This window comes from Temnothorax curvispinosus, unplaced genomic scaffold (genome assembly GCF_003070985.1).
Source record: "Temnothorax curvispinosus isolate PA1 unplaced genomic scaffold, ASM307098v1 QBEX01017059.1, whole genome shotgun sequence".
In the NCBI taxonomy this organism is placed as follows: Eukaryota; Metazoa; Arthropoda; class Insecta; order Hymenoptera; family Formicidae; genus Temnothorax; species Temnothorax curvispinosus.
This window is the reverse complement of record NW_020226839.1, coordinates 383,664-410,258: the sequence shown is the minus strand read 5'-3', so window position 1 is coordinate 410,258 and position 26,595 is coordinate 383,664. Positions and strand designations below refer to the sequence as shown.

General features: G+C 36.4%; 5 protein-coding genes and 1 long non-coding RNA gene across 8 annotated transcripts; 4 read left to right on the top strand and 2 right to left on the bottom strand.

Moving 5' to 3' along the window:
• The first annotated feature begins 6 nt into the window (after positions 1 to 6).
• Positions 7 to 2,633, top strand: LOC112467205 (casein kinase II subunit beta). Its single transcript, XM_025035703.1, has 3 exons — positions 7 to 97; positions 224 to 605; positions 1,416 to 2,633. Exons 1-3 carry the CDS (start codon positions 76 to 78, stop codon positions 1,522 to 1,524), a joined length of 513 nt encoding a protein of 170 aa, XP_024891471.1. The 5' UTR covers positions 7 to 75; the 3' UTR covers positions 1,525 to 2,633.
• A 2,688-nt stretch (positions 2,634 to 5,321) lies between these two features.
• Positions 5,322 to 10,249, top strand: LOC112467199 (serine/threonine-protein kinase MPS1). Of its 2 annotated transcripts, XM_025035696.1 has the most exons (8): positions 5,322 to 5,425; positions 5,970 to 7,321; positions 7,599 to 7,825; positions 7,918 to 8,458; positions 8,611 to 8,771; positions 8,860 to 9,071; positions 9,325 to 9,711; positions 10,163 to 10,192. In XM_025035696.1, the coding sequence occupies exons 2-8, from the start codon at positions 6,003 to 6,005 to the stop codon at positions 10,190 to 10,192; spliced, it is 2,877 nt and encodes a 958-aa protein (XP_024891464.1). In that variant the 5' UTR covers positions 5,322 to 5,425; positions 5,970 to 6,002. The 2 variants fall into 2 exon arrangements, with proteins under 2 accessions (XP_024891464.1, XP_024891463.1); XM_025035695.1 differs by lacking the exon at positions 5,322 to 5,425 and having other exon boundaries at positions 6,003 to 7,321; positions 10,163 to 10,249.
• On the bottom strand, positions 10,121 to 15,131 carry LOC112467200 (nucleolar complex protein 4 homolog B). Its single transcript, XM_025035697.1, has 6 exons — positions 14,785 to 15,131; positions 14,595 to 14,697; positions 13,662 to 14,075; positions 13,251 to 13,298; positions 12,804 to 13,176; positions 10,121 to 12,669 (listed from the first exon to the last, which is right to left on the bottom strand). Exons 1-6 carry the CDS (start codon positions 14,920 to 14,922, stop codon positions 12,171 to 12,173), a joined length of 1,575 nt encoding a protein of 524 aa, XP_024891465.1. The 5' UTR covers positions 14,923 to 15,131; the 3' UTR covers positions 10,121 to 12,170.
• An 86-nt stretch (positions 15,132 to 15,217) lies between these two features.
• LOC112467201 (delta-aminolevulinic acid dehydratase) lies at positions 15,218 to 18,015 on the top strand. Of its 2 annotated transcripts, none has more exons than XM_025035699.1 (6): positions 15,218 to 15,298; positions 15,828 to 16,041; positions 16,201 to 16,348; positions 16,618 to 16,837; positions 16,922 to 17,154; positions 17,399 to 18,015. In XM_025035699.1, the coding sequence occupies exons 2-6, from the start codon at positions 15,902 to 15,904 to the stop codon at positions 17,684 to 17,686; spliced, it is 1,029 nt and encodes a 342-aa protein (XP_024891467.1). In that variant the 5' UTR covers positions 15,218 to 15,298; positions 15,828 to 15,901; the 3' UTR covers positions 17,687 to 18,015. The 2 variants fall into 2 exon arrangements, with proteins under 2 accessions (XP_024891467.1, XP_024891466.1); XM_025035698.1 differs by lacking the exon at positions 15,218 to 15,298 and adding an exon at positions 15,308 to 15,645.
• A 37-nt stretch (positions 18,016 to 18,052) lies between these two features.
• On the bottom strand, positions 18,053 to 21,163 carry LOC112467210. Its single transcript, XR_003042223.1, has 3 exons — positions 20,706 to 21,163; positions 20,271 to 20,411; positions 18,053 to 19,449 (listed from the first exon to the last, which is right to left on the bottom strand). It is a non-coding gene; the product is annotated as an uncharacterized LOC112467210 (long non-coding RNA).
• Positions 21,164 to 21,296: 133 nt separating this feature from the next.
• LOC112467208 (endoplasmic reticulum chaperone BiP) lies at positions 21,297 to 25,817 on the top strand. The gene is made up of 6 exons (XM_025035714.1): positions 21,297 to 21,404; positions 22,492 to 22,655; positions 22,769 to 23,189; positions 23,412 to 23,777; positions 23,902 to 24,305; positions 24,420 to 25,817. Exons 2-6 carry the CDS (start codon positions 22,519 to 22,521, stop codon positions 25,072 to 25,074), a joined length of 1,983 nt encoding a protein of 660 aa, XP_024891482.1. The 5' UTR covers positions 21,297 to 21,404; positions 22,492 to 22,518; the 3' UTR covers positions 25,075 to 25,817.
• The last annotated feature ends 778 nt before the right edge of the window (positions 25,818 to 26,595 follow it).

The following is a 26,595-nucleotide window of genomic DNA, read 5'->3' as shown; positions in this document are numbered from 1 at the left end:
GAGGACTATATTCAAGATAAATTCAATTTAACGGGACTGAATGAACAAGTACCACATTATCGTCAGGCATTAGATATGATTCTTGATCTTGAACCTGGTAAGTCGTTGAACTGAATTGTCAATTTATCTTGTTAAGTGTATCAAATAAATTGACAGAAAGAGACGTGATATACGCTAAATATGACTATTTCTAACATTTGTCGTTCAACTTTTTCTTTGCTAGACGATGATCTGGATGACAATCCAAACCAATCAGACTTGATCGAGCAAGCTGCGGAGATGCTTTACGGTCTCATCCACGCGCGTTACATACTTACCAATCGTGGCATTGCTCAGATGATCGAGAAATATCAAGCGGGCGATTTCGGTCACTGTCCGCGAGTTTATTGTGAATCCCAGCCGATGTTGCCGCTAGGACTTAGTGACGTTCCTGGCGAAGCAATGGTCAAGAGCTACTGTCCTAAGTGCATGGACGTTTATACACCGAAGAGCTCGAGACATCATCACACTGACGGAGCGTATTTTGGAACGGGATTTCCACATATGTTGTTCATGGTCCATCCTGAATATAGACCAAAACGTGCGGCAAATCAATTTGTACCTAGGTAAGTATCAGTGATTATACATTAATGTGTGTGTATCAGATTATACACGTGTGATAAGTATTTTTAATAGTGGAGTAATTAATAGAGTAACTAAATTGCATGGCGTAAAAAAAAGATCAATGTTCAAAATACTGTCTTCGAGTCAGAAATTCTAAGAAGCATTGAATTTTTTATTATTTTATATTAAAATTATAGTTAAAATTATACAAAATCTCGGGTACTCGCAACTCTTCGTGTCGCGTAAAAAAGTCACGGTGCGGTGTCTCGCTTCGCATTACACTACCGTGTCTTTTGATTTATACAATAAATTGATTATTCAAATATATAAATAGATTAATTAAATAGACTTTGATGTTATTTTATACAAATATTTGAAAATTCTACATTTTTCTGTAAATTCTATCAATCTAGAATGGGTAAAAATTCATTTATTTTTCTTGATATTATATTCAATCTTTTAGTGATTTATTTTCAAATGTTTATCATTATTGTGTTTGCATGAAAGAAAGTTAAAATGATCATTAAATAAATGATAGAGATGTGGTTAACTGATGATTAACATTAATTCCTGGTTTTCCATATATATACATTTGCCTACAGCAAGTTTTACATTATATTTATTTAATCAAAGCAAATGCAGCATGTATTCATATAGTATTTATATTAAAGATTTATATAAAATTAACATATATATAAATTAATGTTTTAACATTATTAACATCTGAAACTTATTCTTAATGTCTAAAACTGAATTTTTCGCGTGTATAGAGTACGACATTTGAAAGTTAAGAGATAATTTCTATTTTTCAGATTATACGGCTTTAAAATTCATCCTGTAGCATATCAGATCCAACAACAATCTGCGTCCACGTTCAAAGCACCATTACGGACCCTCAACTATAACAACGGGAAACGTTAAAATTATCTTCGGAGTAGCCTAGAATACTTCCTTTCATTACTCGCAATTCCTAATTTCGTCCTTAAAGATTTAAATAAAATATTTTTTATATCTCTGTTTCCTCAATACGTTGCCGCGCAAGAGGGACACGTTCTTTGAAGCTGCTCATCATAACTCTTTCGATTCGTTCATTGTCTTGACGTTTTTGAATTCGTTTCTGACATTGTACGAAGAGAAGAGAAAAAGAGGAAAAGAGAGAGGGGGGAGGGGGCGAGCGTTTAGTTTCGTCATGTGAATCATTGTCATGTTAATTTAAATTGTAGCAACAGTCGTTTTCGTGAAGAACCAATATGTTTGTATAGAAACTTTGAGCATTATTCATTAAAAGATAGAGGGGAGGAGAAGGAAAACACGCTTAGAATAATTACTAGATCGTAAATAAGAAAAGAGATGATGATTATAAATAGAACATATACCCGTTTTGTACGAATCGCTTGTGTCATCATATTTGCTGCCAAGTAGTTCCTAAACATGTGCAGGAGCGGACTTCCTGGGAAGGTCGAAGAAGCGAATGGTACCGGGTTCACGTTGGTTCTTTTCAAGACGAGGAATAATGTATAAAGGAGAATAGCTGTTAAGTGTAACTTAATTTAATCGCCGAGTAATTTGTGCGCGCGAACTGTGACAGAAACGATTTAGTAACATAATAATTGCGTAGGTAATGGAGATAATTTACTTTTCAACAAAAACCGTTGAGCGCGAGACAATATTTCAGAGAGGCGGGAGGAAGGTTCTCAGAAACGAAGACTGTGCATTTCCCAATGAGAGAGAAGAGGACTAAAGTCGACAATTTCGGTTTCTATCACAGTTCCCGAGACATTTTTATGGACACTTAGCATCGGATGGGAGTTGACAATTCTGCGATTAGATAAAATTCTATGTACGATTTTTATGCAGCAACAAAACTACTGATAGCATCTCTTTATTTTGTATTATCAGTACAAATCAGTTTGTGAAGCGACGAAGTTTCAAGTCGGATAATTCGAATAGATTTCATATCTTTAAATTACTTGGTATTAAGGAAAACTGTTGTATTGTATTTCCACTTTAATTAAAATATGATTTATTTACACGCTTTTTTCTTTTAGACGACAAATTCAATTGAAAGTGGTTTCGCATAAGTACGTAATTTAATTAATTCCTATTACCACATGTTTATTGTCTTTACATAGACAAATTATTTTATCAGTATATTTGTTCGCAATCTATATATCGTATAAATACAATTAATTTTTAATTTGTATAGAACTACTAATAGCGTCTCAGCTGTGATCGGTCGATTCGCTTATTGCTTAAGTTTTATTGCTTTTGTATCCGCTATTGACTTAATTACATGAGTTTAATAGTACCAGCTTGTTTAAATGGAGGACATTTGAAAATATTAATTTTAGTGCGTTAGCAATAATGGTGTAAGTCCGAAAATTCCCTAGACGTCAACCAATCAGCGAACCAATCGTGATCGAAATTAACAATAAAATATTTTACGTTAAAGTTTAAAATAAAAAAAAATTTGCTATTATCAAAACTGTAAAAAAAAAGACAGCTATTAATCAGAAACTTATTAACAAGCACGCGTGGATAATTCGATAAATAATTCAATTTAAGCTTACTCTTTTAGTTTTGTTATTAAAAATAAATTATCAGTGACATATATGTAATCTGATAACTAAGTGCAAATAATATAATTATAATAACTAAATTATACATTATTATAATATAACAATATAATTTTATTATAATATATTTATATAATAATATAATAAATATTATAGTAATATATTAATATCATTATAATATCATTATTATATTATAGTATATATACAAATAACATAAAAACGCAACAGAATTCACATTCGCGTGTCCCGCCAAACGCGGTGTTCCTGAAATAGTCCTAATATCGTCCCCTCGCGCTCTGCCGCCAAATTGTCCCTAGATTACCGACCAATGGGCGCCGCGCTTGCGAATTCAAACGCCATGACGTGATCGCGGCCGACCGGTAGTCGAGGACGTCCGAGTCAGTCCAAGTTTGAAAGGCGATGGCACGAAGGGGGTGATGGCGCGTAACGCACGGGGATAAAACCACGGGTGTAAACAACATCCTTGTGTTGCGCGCTGACGAGCTCGCGATGCGCGTGCATAGTGTACCTTCTGCCGACTGACGCCGACGATTCGGAACGATCTACGGAGACTGCTCAGTTTGACAGATGCGTGCTTGGTCCGCTCCCGGTCAACCTAATTCTCTCGGCTCTGCGTGCTTAGATCGCGGGCAATCGCGGGACCGACCGACTACTGAGGAGCGAGGAATATATAGGCTTGACATCGAACGTGTCGATGGGCTCTTAACGCGCGTGAAACACCACACAAACTCCTTCTCAGGTAATTATTTATACTCCGGAGAAGCTTATGGCCAACTGGAAATCCATCTTACAGAGACAAAAAGAGAGTGAAAGAAAGGCAGAGGAAAAGTTGTAATAAAAAATTACCTCTTCTTATATGATCTGGGTTCTCATAATGACAATCACAGTTACGTCGTTTGCGCAACAATAAATATTTTTCTAATATACGGATTTTTTAAATATAATTTCTTATTTATCTCTAATACTTAATGTACATGTATTATCCAATAAATTGTATGATAAAAACTTTCAGTAAGAACATTTTTGTATAAAGGACCCCGCAACGGTCATGGGGGGTTTTGGCTCCCAGTCAAATTTGACAATAATGTAGGATAATGTAGTTCATAACATGCTGATAAAAAGTGTCCATAGGCACCAAGCCCAAAAATGGACAGTTTCTGAGATATAAGGCATTAAAGAGTGGAAAAATGAGAATTTCAGGTTTCAGCTAATGGCAGTTTGCAATAGACTGAATGCCATGCTTTCACTAAAACATTTACTTGATTGCTGGATGAATTATACTTATGCACAGTATGCGTGTTCACATGGTCAAGTCAATAATCAAACCATATGTAATATAATGTCATTGCATCAAATGACATGTATGCAACGTATATAGCAAGCAAGAATCATTTACTTATTTAATGTTAATTTTTGCAATGTATGAAAAGTACAATATAATACTACTAAACCGACTTGTAAATTACAGTTATTATTGTACTTTTCATACATTGCAAAGATTAACATTAAATAAGTAAATGATTCTTGCTTGCTATATATGTTGCATACATGTCATTCGATGCAATGACGTATTACATATGGTTTGATCATTGACTTGACTATGTCAACACGCATACTGTGCATAAGTATAATTCATCCAGCAATCAAGTAAATGTTTTAGTGAAAGCATGGCATTCAGCCTGTTGCAAACTGCCATTAGCTGAAACCTGAAATTCTCATTTTTCCACTCTTTAATGCCTTTTATCTCGGAAACTGTCCATTTTTGGGCTTGGTGCCTATGGACAATTTTTATCAGCATGTTATGAACTACATTATCCTACATTATTATCAAATTTGACTGGGAGCCAAAACCCCCCATGACCGTTGCGGGGTCCTTTACCAGATAGTAATTCTTAAACAGTAAAAGTTTGACTACATTATATGAAATTAAAGTTTTTCACGTAAGATATGAATTAATAGGTTTGTATCTGTAATGAGATGATTTATGTGATTTCTGTAGCATGCATGGGTTGTTTTGGTACTATCATTCCTTTGCAATTTATAAGTAAATAAGGAATCATATAGAAAATTGCATATTAATTTTTACAAATATATTATGTATTCAGGTTTTATCTGAGAAGATGCTTGGCTTCACATAATAGTAAAAAATAATGACACACATGTGTAACTTGTGTGCTATATGCATTGTCTTGTAAAATTCCCAAGAGTTTTATAGATATCTTAAGGTAGAGCTATATTAAAAATATAGTTAATTGAGTCTTAATGTCTCAAGATCTTATACAAAAATCGTGATATATTTATCATTATCATTTGTATGTTATTTTATAAAGAAGCTGTTTCTGTATAATATTAATAATTACTTGGTATACAAGTCCAAAAAGCTCTTATTTCTTTATTGTTTTTCTCAGTTATTTTGTTGTACATATTCAAAATAAGAGATTTTTTAGTAACTAAAATAATATATCAATATTAAGAAATGTATATATAATGTTCTTATATATGATATCATTATCATAGTTCAAAAAAAATGATTTATAAAAGAATTATGGATGTGAATAATATCTTCAAATTTCCGTTAATAATTTATCAACTCTATTTTATTTTACGCCAAATGTTTCTAATAAAATTCCCACAATAAAATCCACAATTATTGCAAGTGGTAGTAATTTCTGATGTTTCATGTTTGTCATAGTTATGTTTTTTCATGAAACAGCTGTAACTGATCGTAATTCATGGATATTGTATAAACATATCATCTTCTTTTCATAGATCAGTGAAGATTGTCTCAGAAGTCTCTTGATAATGTCGGATCTTACGACAAACAACAGATACAGTTTTGATAACATAAGCGCCGGCAGATTGTTAACACAGAGTGTTACGCTCCCAAAGTCTCAGCCAGTACGTCTCAAGGCGCTTCTGCATTTGTGTGAAAGCGATGAGGACGATGATGATGATGAGACCGAGGAGAAACCCCATCAATCTGAGGAAGAGTCGGATTTTGAGGAGCCTCTGCTGCAAGACGATTCTTCCGAAGATGTCCTACAGGAAACGCTTGTTGTTCAGGAATTGATGCCTAAATCACGCATCAATTCCTCATCGATTGAGTCGCCGACGGATGGAGTTTTGAAAACTACGTGCACATTGCCAAAAGAGACTCTTGAAGTTGTGACCAACACTCCTTCTGTACAAAGAGAAATAGACTTTGCAACTGATAGGGAACAACGTAAAGTCAGCGATGTAAACGATTCGAATAAACCAGAAATTTATAGCTCTAAATACGAAGAAAAAACACAGGAATCTCACAGTGAAACGTTTGCTTCGAGGAGTCAGGTGGACACTGTTCATAATCGCTCAGCGAATATAGCATTACCTCCGCCATCGCTCTCGGTTTATAAAGGGGATTATAACACGAAGCTCGATACGAATAAGAATCTGCAACCAATAAACAGCAATCAGGTGCACCACGAAAATGCCTACATGTCAGATATATTAAATAAAAGAAAGGAAGGATCCGTATATAATACATCGGTGGATAATAAGATATTATTAAGAAATAGCGAACTGAATCTGAACAAGGATGACCAACGATATAAAAACACGTATGGTTTTACCGAGCAGGCAAATAAAGATGTTGAGGAGGAATCTCACAAGGTTCCGAACTCTCTGTCGGAATCTGCCACCTGCACTTCTCAGACATCTGAAAACCTGATGCATCCCGCAAGATATAGTTCACAGAAGAATATGACGAAATACGAAGCGAATGAGAAGTATACACCGGCGAAAAATACAGTCCGTACGGAATTCAGCACACCCTCGCTGAACGAAGCGAGCAAGTCGTTAACCGTGATTAATCGCTTGACCTCGGAAACTCCGTTAAAGCACGTGCAAGTCAGTGCGCATCCGAATCCGTGCATATCACACAAGCAGCTGTTTCAAACTCCGCAGAGCAAACTATCTGGCGACCTGAACAAGAATCAAGTTCAAACTCCTTCCACGATATTCCAGTCCAGTTGGTATCATAATACACCGATGGAAGGCAAGAGCTTTATTGCGAGGGACCATGTGCAAATGTCTAGGAATGCAATTCGCACACCTATCATGGAAAAACCGGATTCTTTGAGGTTTATATTATATTCTATATTTTACAATCCATGCATTAGAAATAAACAATGTTTAATTTATTTTTTTAACAATAAGACTATTTCTCTGCTTAATTTCATGAACAAAATATATTTAACTCAAATATTACTAATTTGCAACTGAGACTAATTATTATGAAAAATAAGATTTTTGTTTAGGATTTGATTTTCATTGTTCTTTGTATCTAAAATAAAATTATTCTTTCATAGAGATTTGAATAGTCGCAGAAAATATTAATTTTTGAATTTCATTATTTAGATACTTTGGAATGGATGCCAAAAATGTAAGGCGACCTTTAACAGATGCTACATTGATGCACGGTGATTCCTTGGCTCATTCTTTGGAATCAAAGCCGCTTTTGTTGCACACACGCACCGAGGCAAAAAACGTTACATCTGAGCCCCAACCAGAGGAAGATAGAACTAGAAAGACGATTGGACTATCGGATATAAAATTAGTACAGACAGAAACAAATTACGATAATGGTAAGTGTTACAATGCATCAAATTACATGTAACTAAATCTAAATTATTATATGATCGTGTTTTGTTATGCGTTAAGTTGTCATTACATTCAGATTTGAAATTGGGGAAACCTATCGAGGAAGTGAAGGAGAATAAACAGTTTGATATGTTGGGAAATAGTAGAAAGACTGTGCAAAATAAAAATGAAGGCAAACAGATGATAATCGGTTCCAATACGGACATAAAATTAATACAAGATTCTCGGAAGTACAGCGGGGAGCATAACGTCATTCCGAATGCGGACTGCAAGAATCCGCATTACTCAGTCCGCGATAGACAACCCAAGGAGATCCCACAAATAAATATAATTGATAAAATGGCAAACGTGCAGTTCACCGTACCGTCGAGCATTCCCCCACAACGGCAAGGCAAAACATTAATCGTAAAAGATACAGAGTACACGATCCTAGGCTCCCTCGGCCGCGGAATGAGCGGCGAGGTTCTGCGAGTGCAGAATACATCCTGCGGTGAGTTACGCGCCATCAAATGCGTTGACCTGAGCAAAATGGACAAAGACTCGGCCCAAGGCTGCTTGGATGAGATTTCCATGCTGCATAAGTTACAGGCACCCTGTGTTGTCAAAATGTTCGACTAGTGAGTATATATTGCGACATTGCAAATATTCAAAGGTAACAATATCTTGCTATAAAAACATTTTTGAGAGATGTTAGTGGTAGTTGATGGATGGATATTAACGAAGTATTTGCCTCTCACGGATTCTCGTTAATTTTACTTGATTATTTCAGTCAAATCAAAGACTCTATGGTTTATGTGGTAATGGAAATGGGTGATACCGATCTCAGTCGACTCTTAAAATCTATGTCCCAAGAGAAGCAAATTTCTCTCACGATGATTCTGTATTATTGGACTGAAATGCTTACGGCTGTAAAACACATACACGATAATGGTAAAAATAACATACCTAATTGCGCGTATATAATTATCCTATGACAAAATTATATCTTTCCTATGACAAAATATATCTTTGTGTTTAGGAGTCATACATTCAGATTTGAAACCAGGGAACTTTTTATTAGTACGAGGTCGACTCAAATTAATAGATTTCGGAATTGCCTCCAGTATAAATTCGGACATGACATCCGTTGTAAAAAATAATCCGATTGGAACGTTAAATTACATTAGTCCTGAAGCCTTAATGGACATTGGTGGAAACTCCGATTCGCCTACGCACAATGTTAAATATAAGGTAAGACGAAATAAATAATAACTCATAATAGATGCATTTTTTTAATGATTATTCAAGGAAACACATTTCGAGAAGATGACTATAGATACAGTAGAATGTCACTGAAGTTATAATTAAATCGAAATTATAACTTATTTAAATGAATAACTGAATTAAAAGTTTATAACTTGATATTAAAAATCGAAAGGATTGAAGATTCATAAACTGAAAAGCGAGAGTGGCTCAGAAGTTCCATGTTTTTCTCTTCCGACAGATAAGTTTCAAATCAGACGTATGGTCATTAGGATGTATCTTGTACAGTTTGGTGTATGGGTACACGCCTTTCCACCATATACGTTCTCAGTGGGCAAAGGTAAACGCTATAACTAATCCGAAACCGAACATTTCGTTCCCGGCCACGACAAACAGTGAGGATCGTCAGAGTTGTGAACGCGCGCCGCCTATTCTAATCGACGTAATGCGGAAGTGCCTCCAGCACGACCCGAAAGCAAGACCTACGGTGTCACAACTGTTGCAGGTGCAATATGTGCCTACCACGCCGAATACCGCACAGACTTCGGTGCCTTCCAACATACCAGCGAATGTCCTCGTGAAGATAAAGCATGCTCTGAACGAGGACGAATGGCGACTATTAGTCCAGGTGAGAGCTTTTTAACTCCACCTTTGTTCAAAAAAAATTTTTTTAAAAGTAAGAATACATACCAGAGCATGAAAGATACCATAAAAAAGTGCGTTTGTGAGAAAATATTTTTCTAATATAAAGAGCAATCCCCGCTATCAGCTCGCGGTGCGGTAATGGCATTAAAATTAGATTAATATCTTGCAGTTTTACTCTTAAAAATTTTGAAGATCATAAACATTAATTTTATACAATATTCGTTATTGTATAGATAAAGGTTATATAGCTCCATAGCAAGATATTGTATTACACTGGAAATTGTTGCTTTTGCTTCCAGTCCTGATTTCGAATTGCGTGTAAAATATGTACAATATTTGAAAAATGATCACATAAATTGATAGTTCCGTTATCAACTAAATAAACAATACAATTAAATCAAAATTAACAACCCGTTTTATTATGGTTTTTTCAGGTATTGGACACAAAGCGACATCATACATAATGGATACTGTAATAATAATAACTTATCGATTTACTGATGTACATAAAAGCGTTTGTATATACATATAAGAGACAATATGAATGAAGCGCAAATATACAGAATTATGACATATCAAAGAAGGCTAATGACGAAAATATACGTTATATGAGAAATATAGGTTACCGAATAGATTACATTCAAAATTACAATTGAATCGTGCTTACCTATGTGTTGGGAATACGAAGCTTTGTATATCAACAGTTTTATATCGTAAAAGTAAATTAGAATTATCTGTTAAATTAAAATATCTCAGTTTATTACCTCATATGTTCGCGCATACAAAAAAGTCACTATTCGAGAACGTTGTATTCGATAACCGGCAGAGTTACGGATTTTGCAAATTATGCAAATTATCTTTAGGATTAGACGTTTATCAGTTATCCATTTCTTTATAATATCAGGAAGGATTAGTAACTTCAACTCTTTCGCTGCACCGACCAGAAGTTCGTTTTCGAAGAATTGAAATTGATATATAACTATATAAATTCTATTTTTATATATGGCAAATAAATGAGTTAGCACGTTAGTTTATTTCAGCTTCGACTCAATGATCTCAGTTAACATGTTAGCTTATTTCAGGTTCAACTCAATATTTTAATGTAAACACGCGAGTTTTTTATTATTTATAAATAATTGTCGAAAGAAATTATAACATTTATATACAAGGCATTTCAAAAGGTTACTTAAGAAGCCAAACTTAAGGAGCGTATAGAAAGGTCAAGATAGAACAACCTTCGATTAGGAACCTATGTTCTCCGAAGCAATCCCGAATCAGGCCTTTAAATGTATGGAACTTGGATAATATACCAATATACCAAAATAATCGTAATTTGCTACTCTTCCACTAGCTTTATTTTGTGTTTTAAGGTTTTTATTAAGGTTTGTTAAGGATTACATTAGCTTGCAAACTGAATTTACAAAAGATGTTCGAATTGGCGACGTTCCACGTTCAATGCAAGCATTGTATCGTCAGACAGAACTCTGCACTCTCTCAAATATCCCATATATCTCACGTAATTCTTAACAAAACCTTAATAAAAATTTGTTTTATTTTGACCTCTCTACGCTCCTTAAGTTTGGCAGTAACCTTTTAAAACACCTTGTATATTTGCAAGTATATATAGATCTACAATATATAGAATATATTTACAGATATATATAAATGTTATTTTTATAACTCAAATTTTTGATCCCAAAAATAAAATAAGCTGAGTTGCACGTATTACACAATGAAAAATGATACGAGATTTTTCGTTTATGTACATACAGATTACAGTTATCTTTTGTTAACTATAAAAATAAACACAAATAATTACATTTTTTTTTTGTAAATTGTCTATTGATACTGAAATAAAATGTTTTTAAGTCGAGAAAGAAAAATTAATCAACTGCAATCACAGACTTATATTTGTGTTTTCTTTTTTACACATGTGCAAGATATAGAAAATGATATGTTAAACTGCCATGAATTCTTATTCTATTTAAGCAAAGTTCAAAGAAACTTACCGCACAATGATAATTCATAACGAAATGATAAAGAGCAGCGAAAGAGTTAAATAAGAGTCAGCGTTACGCACTTGCACATAATTTATGCGTAAGATACATAAGCTATCAATTTACATACTGACATAAACAGTAACTGATATAAACAGTAAAAAGCAAATATGCAGTTTTTTCTTGTTCCGTATCGCGATCGATAAGATTATACACAAATTTATTTAAATATTTTAAACGTATATGCTCAACGCCACAGAAAAATTACGCTGTATCGTTTTCCTCGTCGTATAGATATGCCATATAAAACACAAAAAGTCTTTATTCTTCACCTGAAACACGAGTGTCATCCTCGGCTCATAATCTCGTCGATGACATCGACAATGACGGCCCTTTTTTCACGATGTATTGCACTCTCGGCGTCGTGATCACGCCGCATACAGGATCAATGCGTGAGCTGCCAATATTGCAACAATTTCTCTCCCTTTGGCAGCGCCATAGAGTTTGGTCTCTCAAACGTCAGCATGATGTCTTTGACTTTGTTCTTCAGTTCGCTCTCGAAAAGATGGCCACCAGTACGTTCTAATGCCGATGCCATGTCATATTCAATCGAAGGCAGCGGCTCGTGAATAAAACGCGCAGCGGTTGCAATACTCGGTAGAATATGCCACTGCAATGCCCGGATTTCCCAGAGGCTGCTTAACAATGCGTTGCTCAGCAATGGATCGCGCTCTTCCATGAGAAATGGATCGCCCGCTCCAGTACTCGCGTTCGAGGGGACCTCGCCGCCTTGCGGGTGATCTATCAGCCTCTTCAGCCCTGGATGTCGAAGCAACAGGTTGCCCACGAAAAGCAGGATTATTAGGATGTCCTCCGGTGGCACGACCAATGTTAGACGCGCAAGTCGCTTCGCGAACGCCGCTACTAATGCTTCCGGTAGATGTCTGAAAAGAGGAATCGAGTTTTCAAATAATTTTACGTAATAGCAAATATGATTCTTCGTTTTATTCTTGACTTCTATAACTTCCACAACACACTAGAGATATATACGATTCTATCGAAAGTGTAATATACTTACGTCGAGCTGAGAAACAGATCGGACAGGTAGAATAGACGAGCCTTGTATTTCGTGTGAAAGATCTCAGGCTCGAACATCGAATACAGTTTGGTGAAAATGTTTGGATATTCTAAATTGTGTTTGGTGACGAGTATGAATACGCCTTGCAGCGCGAGTACACCGATAGGACCGTCCGCGTCCAGGGAGTCCATCAAAAAATTGGTTAACAGTACTGGTTTTTCTAAATGCGGCATGACTCGTTCCAACAAAACTATCAGCAGCTGTTTGTGTAACTGCGGCGTTAGTCTGGACTGCACGTCCCAGTGCATAATGCAAGCCCAGACCTTGTTTAGGGCGCGTTTAACGTTTGATTGATCCCATGTAAATGCAGCATCTTGTCAAAAAATTTAAGATACGTTAATAAAAATGTAAAAATGTGAACGGCGATAATGTAGATTGTATTATTACCTTGTTGCGGTCCACACAAAAGTTCTCTATTGTCCGACATTTCAGATGCTGAAATATACAACAAAAAAAATTTGGAATTGTATTTACCATTTGTAAACAGAATAAGAATCTAAGCATCTATTAAATTAAGAATTAAAGAGACCAGGAAGTTGAGCATTAGAATATCCGGAAACTTATTAGCAGCGATAAGTAGTTAACTAATCACCTTGTATGTCTACAGTTTGCGACATTGCATAAGTGAATCGTTAAATAAATACAATCATATAAGAAGCATATAATTGCGACGGATTATTTTATATAATAGTTCAGAGTAGTTAACTAATCGCTTTATATGTCTACAGTTTGCGACATTGCATAATAATTTTATATAACAGTTCAAAAGCAGTTTAAATTTCCAAAAAAAGGACATACCTTTTTCTTCTCTTGGCAGTGGTATTTTATCTATAAGTTCCAAAAGATTCTTAGTATAAACTTCATTCGGTGGCTTTTTCGGTGTAAGAGAGGGCAGGCATCTCCACGTATAATATAAAACGTCAGGGTATCCGGTGATCTCTTGGAATCTCGATATTAAATTAGTATTATCCTTTTCGGGAGAGAGTAGAGTCATGAGGATAAGCTTTAAACGATGTAGAGGAAAGTGATATCCTGGATTATCGTGCGGCTCCATTGGCGCTTTACCCTCTTCCGCCATCAGCTTCATCGCAGTGGTAAGGGCTTGCAGTTGAATAGTCGACCGATTCTTCTCCATAGATGCTAGTATCTTCTTCCAGACGTCTTCGTAGCAATTTCTCAGCCAGGTGGTATAGCGAGATTCTGGGTTAGGTTCTATTTCGTGCATGATATTAAAATACAAATCTTTAGATATAATATACAATCTGTAGAAATCTTTTTAGTATAACATAAATGGTGCTCAATAATAAGTTTGTTCTTTGCTGCATATATTATACTTTCTTAAGATAAAAGAGAGAGAGAGATACGTGTAATTAGGCATCAAGGAGAAAAAAAATGCAAGAAATTCAGCTGGAACTTCAGAGGAACAATACTATCAATTTAGAGAAAAAGCCATTTACAATCAAGACTGAATCTTGGTAGCCTAATATTATTCGTGTGAATTTTATGTAGAATTAATCACCCTAGCAAATCACGAACCATTACTTTCAGACTTGAAACCTAGTCTTAACTAAAGCTAGAACAGTACCATCACGTAATTAAATTAATAATCAATTTAATCACACTAACACAAATTGTTAGTACATTAGAACTTAATACTGTTCTTGTCCCCATGTCTTCATACATCAACAACGTAAGAAATCTGTCAAGCTAGCAGGCACTGTCCAATCTTACCCGAAATTGTAAGGGCTATCGTACGTTCCGTGTACATATCGCCGCGTCTCAGCACCTCCACGAACATCGTCTCTATCGTCAGCAGGCACGAACAGGTGGATTCCTACGGATGAAAACGAACTTCTTTGAGTTCTTAAATTCTAACTCCAAGGAAACATGCAGACAGGTGTGCAAAGGTGTCTCTACTCACGTCCCAGTAACCGATTATCTCCACCAGGTTGTTCGCGTGCTTCCGCGAGGCGAGGAACTCCTGGGCCCGCTGCCGCAGCATCCTCGACATCGCCCTCTGCCCCGTGGAGGCGCCCGGTAAATTCGACGCGTCCGTCATCGCGACCCGATCTCACCCCTAGCCGCGCGCTCGGAAGACCTCGCGGGAACTACGTGAATGGCAGCAGGTGACCGAGGACGATCGACGGTGTGGACAGCTGTTCCGACGCCGCTACCCTTCACGGAGTATCACGCGTCTTCGACATAAAGGCGACCGTAAAAAATCACCACGTCTGGTCCCCGAGTCTCCCGACGTCGTCTAGGCTAGGTTAGGTTACGCTAGGTCGGGTTGGGGTTAGGTCGAGGCATGCGCCATGCGCCATGCGCCGCGTTGCTCTCGTGGCTTTTTTTTAAGCCACGTATCAAATTGGAAAATGGAGTGGCATCGAAACGGGACGAGAGAACGAAGGGGACAAATAATTCTTGCGTTTTGATTGGTGAGATTTCCGATTGTCTCAATTTTCGTGATGTGATACTGGCTTAAAACTTGAAACTCGTGGAAAATTTCAAACTCCGCCGCTCTCAGTTATAAAAATAATTATTTTCGAGTAACAATTAATTATTTTCGTTAACCCTCGGCACATTTACTTCGATAAGAATTATTGTTGTGAACGAAGGATATGTTTGCATGTTAACCCTGTAACCTGTTACGTCACATTTGCGCGGCACGAAGTCACATTTTTGGTGTGTCACGTTCATCATGCATTAATTTCGCGAATGGTCAACTCCGTTTGTGAATCTATTGACAGTATCCCGAGTTAATTGCATCGTTACGAAGAATCACGTACGTTCTCAATTATTTGTCAGATTTAAAGAGATATCTAATACATGGTGAAGGAATTTTTGTCCTTTGTAACCGTCTTATTTATGTAATTGATGTACCAATACATTTACACTGGCTTTTAATCAGTTTATGTTTATGTCATTTACTTGGAATAACATGTATATGTTCAATTGGTTGTTTAGATATCAGGTTGATAAAGTCAAGTGAATTGTGTACCTCAGTAAGAAGAGTTACTGTGAATACATATTAAGAGCAGATGAGAAATTGGAGCACAATGACGGCAGTTCCAGCTAAGCACACTCTTCATAGCGGAATTTTTCATCCTGTCCTACGAGAGTGGCAGTCACCGAACATTGAGATCACTGTTAATAATCTTATGTATCCAATATTTGTTTCGTAAGTATTTGATCACGATGATATATACAAACATATATGTGTTTTTATTAAATATTCATAGATCAACAAGTTATGTATATTTGTAAATACATAGATTTATTAAGTCAATTATATATTTATGCTTGTTGTACAATTAAACTTTTACATGGGTGGTTGTAGGGACGAAGAAAATGCTAAAGATCCAATTAACAGCATGCCTGGTGTATATCGCTATGGGATTAATCAGTTAGAAAAGATGTTGCAACCACTGGTTGCAAAAGGTTTGCAGTCTGTTTTATTATTCGGCGTATCGCAACATCTTGAGAAGGTAATATTCATAAAACACAATAATGTAATCTTTCTGAAACTACAATGTATATTATAAAACTTCTTTAATTGGTATAAAATTCAATATTTTATTATAACTTTAATTGAATGTTATAAAATATTTAATTAGGAGAGATTTTGTAATAATACAATATTTATAATAGAAGAATTATAAATATTAAAATCCATTACAATTATATATGTTCTATAATTGTAAATTCTATACATATATTCTATATATTATAAATATTGATCAGCTTTTGATTTTAGGATGAGATTGGAAGCAACGCCGATAGTACAAGGAATCCTGTTGTTCAAGCTGTACCATTGTTGCGAGAAAAATTCCCTAATTTAGTAATAGCATGTGATGTTTGCTTATGCGCATATACGAATCACGGACACTGTGGTATTCTCAACAATGATGGTAGCATAAATAACGCAAGCAGTATCCAACGGATCGCTGACGTTGCTGTATCGTATGCAAAAGCTGGTATGAGATTATACATTTCTGAAATTTGTTCTTAAGGTACAATTATGTAATCTTTGTTTCATGAACGTTTGTGATTCATTACAGGCGCCCAAATTGTTGCACCATCTGACATGATGGACGGTAGGATAAGTGCGATAAAGCATGGTTTAGCTGTTGCTGGATTTTCAAATAAAGTAGCGGTCTTGTCATACGCTGTAAAGTTTGCATCAGGACTTTACGGGCCTTTCCGGGACGCGTCGCAGTCTGCACCAAAGTTCGGCGATCGCAAATGCTATCAGTTGCCTCCTGGTAGTAACGGACTAGCAGCCAGGGCTGCTGTAAGTTTCATCCCATTATTAATTTTTTTTCTTTATTATAGCATTTATATAATTATAATATTTCCGTAATCATTGAAGGATATTGAGTGAGAGTTTATAGACATAATATTTCATCCTTTAAAACCATATTCAAATTGTATTGATGGATCTTATTCTGTCTTGCGTTCTGCATTATGAAAACAGAATTGGTATTCTTCAATTTATATGCATATGTGTGATATATAGAATATTTATTTTTCCAAAGGCAAGAGATGTGGCTGAGGGAGCGGATATGCTAATGGTGAAGCCGGGATTGCCTTATTTGGACGTGGTGCGACATACGAAGGATGCGCATCCAGAATATCCTATATTTGTGTATCAAGTGTCGGGAGAGTACGCTATGTTGTATCACGGTGCACAGAATGGCGCGATCAACTTAGAGAATGTACTCAATGAGATATTACTCTCTATGAGAAGAGCGGGTGCTGATTGTATTATAACGTACTTTACGCCATTAATCTTAGATTGGTTGCAACCGAAAAGCAAGTTATAATTAGAAATTAGTACAAGATAAGAAAACAAATTGTAGATTATTCAATTGACATATACGTAGAATATGTATGTAATAATTTATTTTATATTTGGACATGGTCTGTCTTTCATCTATTTCTCGCAATCAGTCTGCTTTCTTTAGTCAATCTCTAGAATCAGTCTAGTTCAATCTCGGTTTGTGTCTGTCTTTCGGAATTAATCTCACTCATTAGTTGTCTTGATTTTATGATTCAAATTATGTTACGGTCGTTCACTATATATTCAAATAGTATTTATTTGAATATATAGTAAACCTATTTGAGAAATCAATATATATAAATTTTTTTTTAAATCGTATTAAAAATATAAATACTTCCATGGTTAAGTATTATTTTATCATAGACACCTATATTTTATATTACTTAGTTTTATTTTTAAGTACTTTTTATTGATTCTTGTAGTTTTACATCTTCTATATCAACACCACTTTAATTTTACAGGCCTATGTACTATATGTAATAACAAAGCAGCATTATTGATCAAATGTACCAAGTCTTTAACACATTTCAAAATGACTGATAACAAAACCCAAACATTACAATATTATGGTTCTGATGATGATGATAATGACCATCCAATATCTGGACCAAGTGTTATTACACCATTACATAAAATAGAAATCAAACAACCTCAGGGCACACATCTACCTGCAGGTCATGATATCAATATACTCAGATTCTATCCGAATATTCAGAGATTAATAATAAATTAGACGACATAATCGGACAGCTCTCAGCACTAGAACAAGGCCAAAGGGCAATATTGGACACAATCATGGAGATAAAGAGATCATTCCCAAAATTTCTTACTACACCAACATTTACAACCATGAGAGTTGATTATTCTAATCCCGATATTAGAAGATTATTATAAATCAGAATTTGCGAATTTAAACCGTATTACAAAGTAAACCTTTTGGTAATATAAATATTTCTAATAGATTGATCCTTGGTTAATTTATCTGGTGAATGGTAAATTAAATTCAATTATATATTATTATATTTAGTACAGATGGTTGAATTCTACATTCATTAGATATTAATTAATATACAGTTTGTTGATTTACATACATAAGTACTTAATAAGCGTTGAATCACTTAAAGTCACTTTTGCCCTCTACCCTGTTTTAATGTTTTAATCTATCGTTAGTATGTAAGTATTATCTACTTCAAGTCACTTTCGATTTCCTTTGTTATGAATACTTAAGCAATAATTCATTTCAAGTTATTTTCTATTCTTTCGGATTTTAATCTATCACGTGGACAAGTTATTTCTTTTAAGCGTGAAGAAAAAACAGTACAAAAAAACTAATGCACATTACAATTTTATGCGATCGTTGAATCATAAAATTCTAAGCTAATTATTATAGTATCAATTGACTATTAAATTATAGAAAAGAATGTAGAATAAGTTTTAAGAAATTAATGTAAGTACGCACTTAATGGATTAAGTATAAATTTTACAAATTTTGTTAATTATTCAAAGATTTGGATGCAACGATGATGTCACGTTTCATCATTCACACGTAGACTTGTCTCTATGTAGGAATACCAATGAAATAATACCGTAGCGCGGTGCGTAACAGAGGCGTTCCATTTAATTCACTACCTGAGATACCGTTAGACTAAACGGTGCCACGGGTGCGTGCAAACCCAGATCGGAACGAAGTAACATGTTCCATCCGTCATTGTTCGTTTTTCATCCATATAACGTTATACAAAACTTCTGTAATTTTGTAAAAATTCTTATTATTTAGAGATATTGTAACTGGAAGGTATACATATATAGGTATATGGCGTATATCAGTAGATGAATAGATAAAAACTATCAATATGTACCAATAGATAAAAGATCCAATAAGACAATATTAAGAATTCGTATGATTACTTAGAATTATATATATTTTTATAAATATCTTATGGTTACATTTTTCTTTTTTTATTGTTAAGGTGGGAAGTAATGAAAACTGTTATTTTATTCAATATTGAAATTTTAGTACCACATTATTATTTGCGTATTGTATATGTTTGTATAAATAAAAAAAGTTTACAATTTTGTTAAAAAACTATCTAGTTATATATTAGAATATTTTTGAAGAATGTATGTTCAATATAAGTACTTTATATGATCATTTTTTAATGATACTAGACACTGAATATATGTTTAATGTTATTTTCAAATGTTTCAATCTATATTCTAGCATTTATAATCTTCGTATAAAAATAAAAAAAAAATAGAGAAGTTTGGACTGAAATATTGCAGTGTTCCGATTATAATGTGTTCAGTCTTATATTTTAGAAAACATTTTCTCCAAATAAATAAAATATCTTTTTTCCTAATTTATTGAAAGTATTTATTAAATATTCTTCCTATAATTACATCTGAACATAATTTTGCAAAAATTATATCATAATTAGCTGTATAAAGATCTTCGAATGCTGCAATTTTTATATCTTTTTTATATTTTCTATAACACTGATTTATTTTGTACTGCTGAGGTGAATATCAACGAAACAGATAATAATATGTAAAGAGTAAATATGTACACAGTTCTGTTACAGTCTTTGCACGGGGTTCGCGGCGATTTTTCACATCCCTGCAGAAGTGATGCAATTTATAAAGCACGGTTTTGCATCTACTGTTGATTCAGTTGTTCTTGTTGAATCCGAATGCCTTTCTTCGCGTGACTAAAAAAGGAGCTGATACATTTATTTTACTCATTTAATACGTAGTTTTCTACTTTTTCAAATTATTGTAGTTTTTATTTATTGAGATGTACATTAAACGATAGTTTCATCAAAAATATTCGTCTTTTTTTCGTTGAAGAAAACGTTCAAAGGAATAAGATTTTTATACTTTATATTAGTTTATACATTTGTCAGAGCAGAAGCACGACTGCACTTTTTTTACAGATTAATCGATGAATAAATAATTTGAAACTAATAAAATATAATACGCGCTTTCATACAAAATATACATACACGTGTATAAGATAAGCTGCGATAAACAGTGTGCTTGTCACTCGTCACTAAAAAAAATTATCACTTCGAGCTATCAAGGCTCCGAGTTCGTCAATTTTTGAATCTGCAGCAAAAACGCTGTTAAAAATATCAATCTTTCAATTTTTAATAGCAATCTTTCTCGGGATTTTCACCGGGATGCGACGGCAGTCGACACCGAGGTTGACGCGATACGCGATACTATTCGCAACTATTCGTGATGCAAAAAAGGCTATCGATACATCATTGACAAGAATGTCGCGGGCGCGACGTTCGTCGCGAAATCCGTCCCTGGCGCGTCGCACGGTGTGGCACACGGTGGCCACGGTGTGCTCGCTCGGTACGGCGCGTTCCACGTGTTCCACCCGCGGTATCTAATCGGCCGGCCACGAATCGCGACGGCTCGCGAAGGTTCTGGAAGTAAACAGCCGTAACGTGGACCAATGAGGCGCGGCCAACTGTATACGCGGCTACGAATCGTGGCCAACGATTTTCCCCCGTGGCCGTGCGTTGTCCGCCAATCGGCGTTGGCCACGAAGTAACACTCCCGTTAATATCCCGGCCCCGAGCCCGGTGCCGATGTCAGTCGTCGTTTTACCGTTCACTGAGAATAACGCGAGAGACTCTGATTGCCGAGGAGCGCGGAGAAAACGTTCAGCGAGCCGACTACGTATCCAGCTGGTGAGTCAACCTCTGTTCCGGGTGCCCGGTGAGCCGGGCCACGTTTTCTTTAAATTGTACTCGTTATTCGTCGAGACGCACTCCGCTCCGTCGGAGTCAGCCGCCGCGCACCGACGCCGACGTCGCGCACCGGAATTCGATCGTCTCCTCGGAGAGAAAGAATTTCCCGTTCTCCCCCGGGGGAATCTCGGGCGTTCCACGTCGTCCCGCTGTCAAGGAGTCGTCACTTTTACGATCGACGATCAACGACGGTCTCTCTTTTCGTTATTTTCGCCTTTTGTCCGCGTCCTGTTTGCCAACGGGCGACACGGTATTTTCCTTCTTTTTTTTTTCTTAGTACTTACGTTTGGAGACCGCTGCGAGAGAGTCTTCTGCCACGTTGGACTCGCTCGCTACGAATCTCCGATCGTAGAAACTCTTATCACGTTCTTGAGTGATTGTGAAAGACGTGTTCGTTAAATTGTCAATAGTCGCGGTAATTTAACGGACGGGCAATTGATCGATATCGCGTCTCCGTGACGCGTCGAATTTCTAGAATGATCTCTCTTCGAAAGGATGACGTGTGACTTCGCTCATCGAGCCGAAAACTCATCCGGCTCGTGAACCCTACTGATAGCTTTTTTTTTTTTAATTTGTTGAATGGAATGCTCCAGAATAGATTTCACTAAAACCAGGGAGTTGTTCTTTTAGCAGAGATAGGGATACAGATCTGATACCTGAAGACATTTTTATATGTGATACATTATTATCTGATTGTAATGATATGTAATGTAAAAAAAAATGTAAGACATATAGAGATACTTTGCAAGCCTAGTTTACTCCAAAATTTATTTTTAACATTAATTTTTATTCTAATATACAAATTAGGTGGATCAAGGATTGTTATATAAGAAATTATAGATGTATATTAAAATTTATGGTTGACTAATTTGGTATACTGCTTATAATAATTAATAATTGATATTTAAAGATAGATATGATATTTAAATGACATTACATTCATAAATAAAATTTATAAACTTTGTTTTTCATGAAGAAAAATTCAGATCTTACTGACGTGTTAACCCTATGATTATTGATACTTCAGGTATAGTTTATACAAAGCGTACGCAACATGAAGGGAGGAGTCAAAGCTCTACTGATAGTGGGACTGCTGTCACTGCTGTCAGTCGCCACGCTCGCCAAAGAGGACAAAGAAAAGGAAGATATTGGTACAGTGATAGGAATCGATTTGGGTACAACATACTCTTGGTGAGTATACATTGTCACAATGATGCGTTATTAAGAATAATTTATCGAGAGAAAATAATTCATTATCTTTTTTTTTGGTGGGCAAATTAGTAAAATGTTACGTGTTTTTTCAGTGTTGGAGTTTATAAGAACGGTCGCGTAGAGATCATCGCCAACGATCAGGGTAACCGAATCACACCTTCCTACGTGGCGTTCACCAGCGACGGCGAGCGTTTGATCGGCGACGCCGCCAAGAATCAACTGACGACAAATCCCGAGAACACTGTGTTCGACGCCAAGCGATTGATCGGTCGCGAGTGGTCGGACCCCACTGTGCAGCACGATGTGAAATTCTTCCCATTCCCGGTCATTGAGAAGAACAATAAGCCGCATATCAAGGTCGACACGAGCCAGGGTGAAAAGGTCTTTGCGCCCGAGGAGATCTCGGCTATGGTATTGGGCAAGATGAAGGAGACTGCTGAGGCTTATCTTGGCAAGAAAGTCACTCATGCGGTAGTTACTGTGCCGGCTTACTTCAATGACGCACAAAGACAGGTGAGGTCTATGATAACTTCGACGCTTTAGTTTTGTCTTTGAACTCCCAAAAAGATCGTATGCTCCAAGTTGAAAAGTATCATGAGTATTAATCAATAAATCTCAAATTAATATTCTGTTCGAATCTTTCGGCATATTCTGTTGAAGAAATCGTGTTGTAAATTAATTCTATATATAAATTAACTTTGTATCCTCAAAATAATTTCTTATTTATTTACACAGGCCACCAAAGACGCTGGAACAATTTCTGGCCTGGTCGTAATGAGGATTATTAATGAGCCAACTGCCGCTGCGATCGCGTATGGTTTGGATAAGAAAGACGGCGAGAAAAATGTATTGGTGTTTGACCTGGGCGGCGGCACTTTTGACGTCAGTTTGCTCACTATCGACAACGGTGTATTCGAAGTCGTTGCTACTAATGGCGACACCCATTTGGGAGGTGAAGATTTCGATCAGCGTGTGATGGATCACTTCATCAAACTGTATAAGAAGAAGAAGGGCAAGGATATCCGTAAGGACAACCGAGCTGTGCAGAAGCTGCGTCGTGAAGTCGAAAAGGCTAAACGAGCACTCAGTGCCAGCCACCAGGTGTGTACACATTTTTTTTTATATTTAAATATTTTATCTACAATTTTTCTATTCTCGTCTTTAAAATATTTTCTTACTATTTTTATTTTTTATCAGTCTAATCTATTTCTTTTGTGTATTACAGGTCAGGATCGAAATTGAATCGTTCTTTGAGGGTGAGGACTTCTCTGAGACCTTGACTCGTGCCAAATTCGAGGAGCTGAACATGGATCTCTTCCGTAGTACTTTGAAGCCTGTGCAAAAGGTGTTGGAAGATTCCGACATGAGCAAGAAAGATGTGGACGAAATTGTTTTAGTTGGTGGCTCGACTAGGATCCCGAAAGTTCAACAATTGGTTAAGGAATTCTTCGGTGGCAAGGAACCATCGCGAGGCATCAATCCTGACGAAGCCGTCGCTTATGGTGCCGCTGTACAAGCTGGTGTACTTTCTGGAGAACAAGATACGGATGCTATCGTACTTCTCGATGTTAATCCTCTTACCATGGGTATTGAAACTGTTGGAGGTGTGATGACCAAACTCATTCCAAGGTAAATACGAAAAACACATCTTTAAGATTATCATTAAATCTGTAAATATTTAGATTATCGACTAGAGTTGAATCAAGAGTTCTTGCAGTAAAACGATATTCTTTATTTCCGTAGGAACACAGTCATTCCCACGAAGAAATCTCAGATCTTCTCCACGGCATCTGACAGCCAACACACTGTCACGATTCAGGTATACGAGGGTGAGCGTCCCATGACCAAGGACAACCATCTGCTTGGCAAGTTCGATCTGACTGGCATCCCACCGGCGCCACGTGGCATACCACAAATTGAGGTCACCTTTGAAATCGACGCCAACGGTATTCTACAAGTATCGGCCGAGGACAAGGGCACTGGCAATCGCGAGAAGATCGTCATCACAAACGACCAGAATCGTTTGACGCCCGATGACATCGAGCGGATGATCAAGGACGCAGAGAAGTTCGCCGACGACGATAAGAAACTGAAGGAGCGCGTAGAGGCGCGCAATGATCTCGAATCGTACGCGTACTCGCTCAAGAACCAATTGGCTGACAAGGAGAAACTCGGCTCAAAGGTGAGCGACGCGGACAAGGCTACGATGGAGGAGGCTATCGAGGAGAAGATCAAGTGGTTGGAGGACAATCAGGATACCGAGCCAGAAGAATACAAGAAGCAGAAGAAAGAACTCACCGATATCGTTCAGCCGATCATCGCCAAGCTCTATCAAGGCGCGGGCGGCGGTGTCCCACCCACTGGTGGCGAGGAAGAGGATATGAGGGACGAACTTTAACTGCAAATTCGCGACCCGCTCACCTCGGTTCGCGGTTTAGACTGATTACTCGCCTTCCGAGCAAACACTTTACAGAAGTGTTTGATATACACGAGAGGCTGAGCGCGGTACACACGCGAGATCATGTTCTCGCCGTACGTTTAGCTGAAAGTGGCTGTCTGGTTCTAAGTTTTACTTAGATAATATGTAGTATACACTATCTATAACTTTAAGACTTAGGTTTAAGGAGGGCGTTTGAAGCTAAATGTGCAGTGGGAATAGAAGTCTTCGTCATAAGTCTCACGTACATTTTAAGAAAAATGTGAGAGTATGCTAACAATATCGAAAAGTCGTCAAATTTTGAAAGAATTGAAATCGATGAAAATCTTGATTCTTTCCACAATTTTAACGACTTTCCAATATTATTAGCATTTTCGACGCTGCGCTCGTTTCTTTCCCCCGCGAAATAAGCATACTGAACTCCACTACGTCGTTAATTTATTTCGAATTGTTTTATATGTTTCTCCACTAAGTGTAATAATCGAACGATCGGTTAATCGTGGAGCAAAGCGCGTTAAAGATGTAATTCGTGAGTATGCGTATATACGACTGAACGAGAGAGTGAATGAAATTTGTGAAGACGCGCGGGCTTGTAACTCGTATACTGCCAGCGAGTTGCATCGTACTATGTACAATGTAGCCGTGTGAGTGTGCAACATGTGTATCAGTAATGCAAGAATAAAGATTTTTTCAGTAAACTGTAACTTCTGTCGGCATATATATTATGGGACATTTCGCATCCCAAGATCTACCTACAGATCCTGAGACTCAATACACAAATAGATAACAAGATAACACAAATGTTTGAAGAAGTAACGTCTTAAAAACTTTCAAAATACGTTTCTTTAGAATCTGGTATCGCTTGGCCACGTAGACGTTTACAGTTTTTTCTAAAATAAACCAAGTGTTCAGATCAAATCAAATTTCTGTTAAATAAGAAGATTCCAGTTGAAAATTTATATATTCTAATTATCTTCTAATCCGTCGACATAATTACAGCGGGAGATCGTTTTGAGAAAATTTATTTAAGGATCCAGTTCATATCGTAACAAAAACAGCACGGAATTTGTAGACATAATCAATTCCCTATAATATCTTAATTCGCCTATTGTGTACCGAAATACAACCGTTAACAGACACGATGACAATAACATAATTCGCTCCTTTGTGAAACTCCGACGTTAATTTGTTCAGAGCAATTTAATCGCTGGACTTACGCAATGTTTCACAAATTTACTTAGGTATAAAAATAATATCGAAATCGCGCGACAGATGTTTACCGCGCGTGTACGTGATTAGGATGGGAAATTCGTAGGCTACGTTGGAAAAGTTTCGCGATCTCGAAATAAAACTTCAAAAGGACTGTTGCTTAGGCTACTTTTATCTCTTTGTCTTTCAAGAACCCGATATATTGAAGAATAATTATATAATAATCTAATTATTTCACCCTGCGAGGACAAAAAAGCAAAATATTCTTAGTTT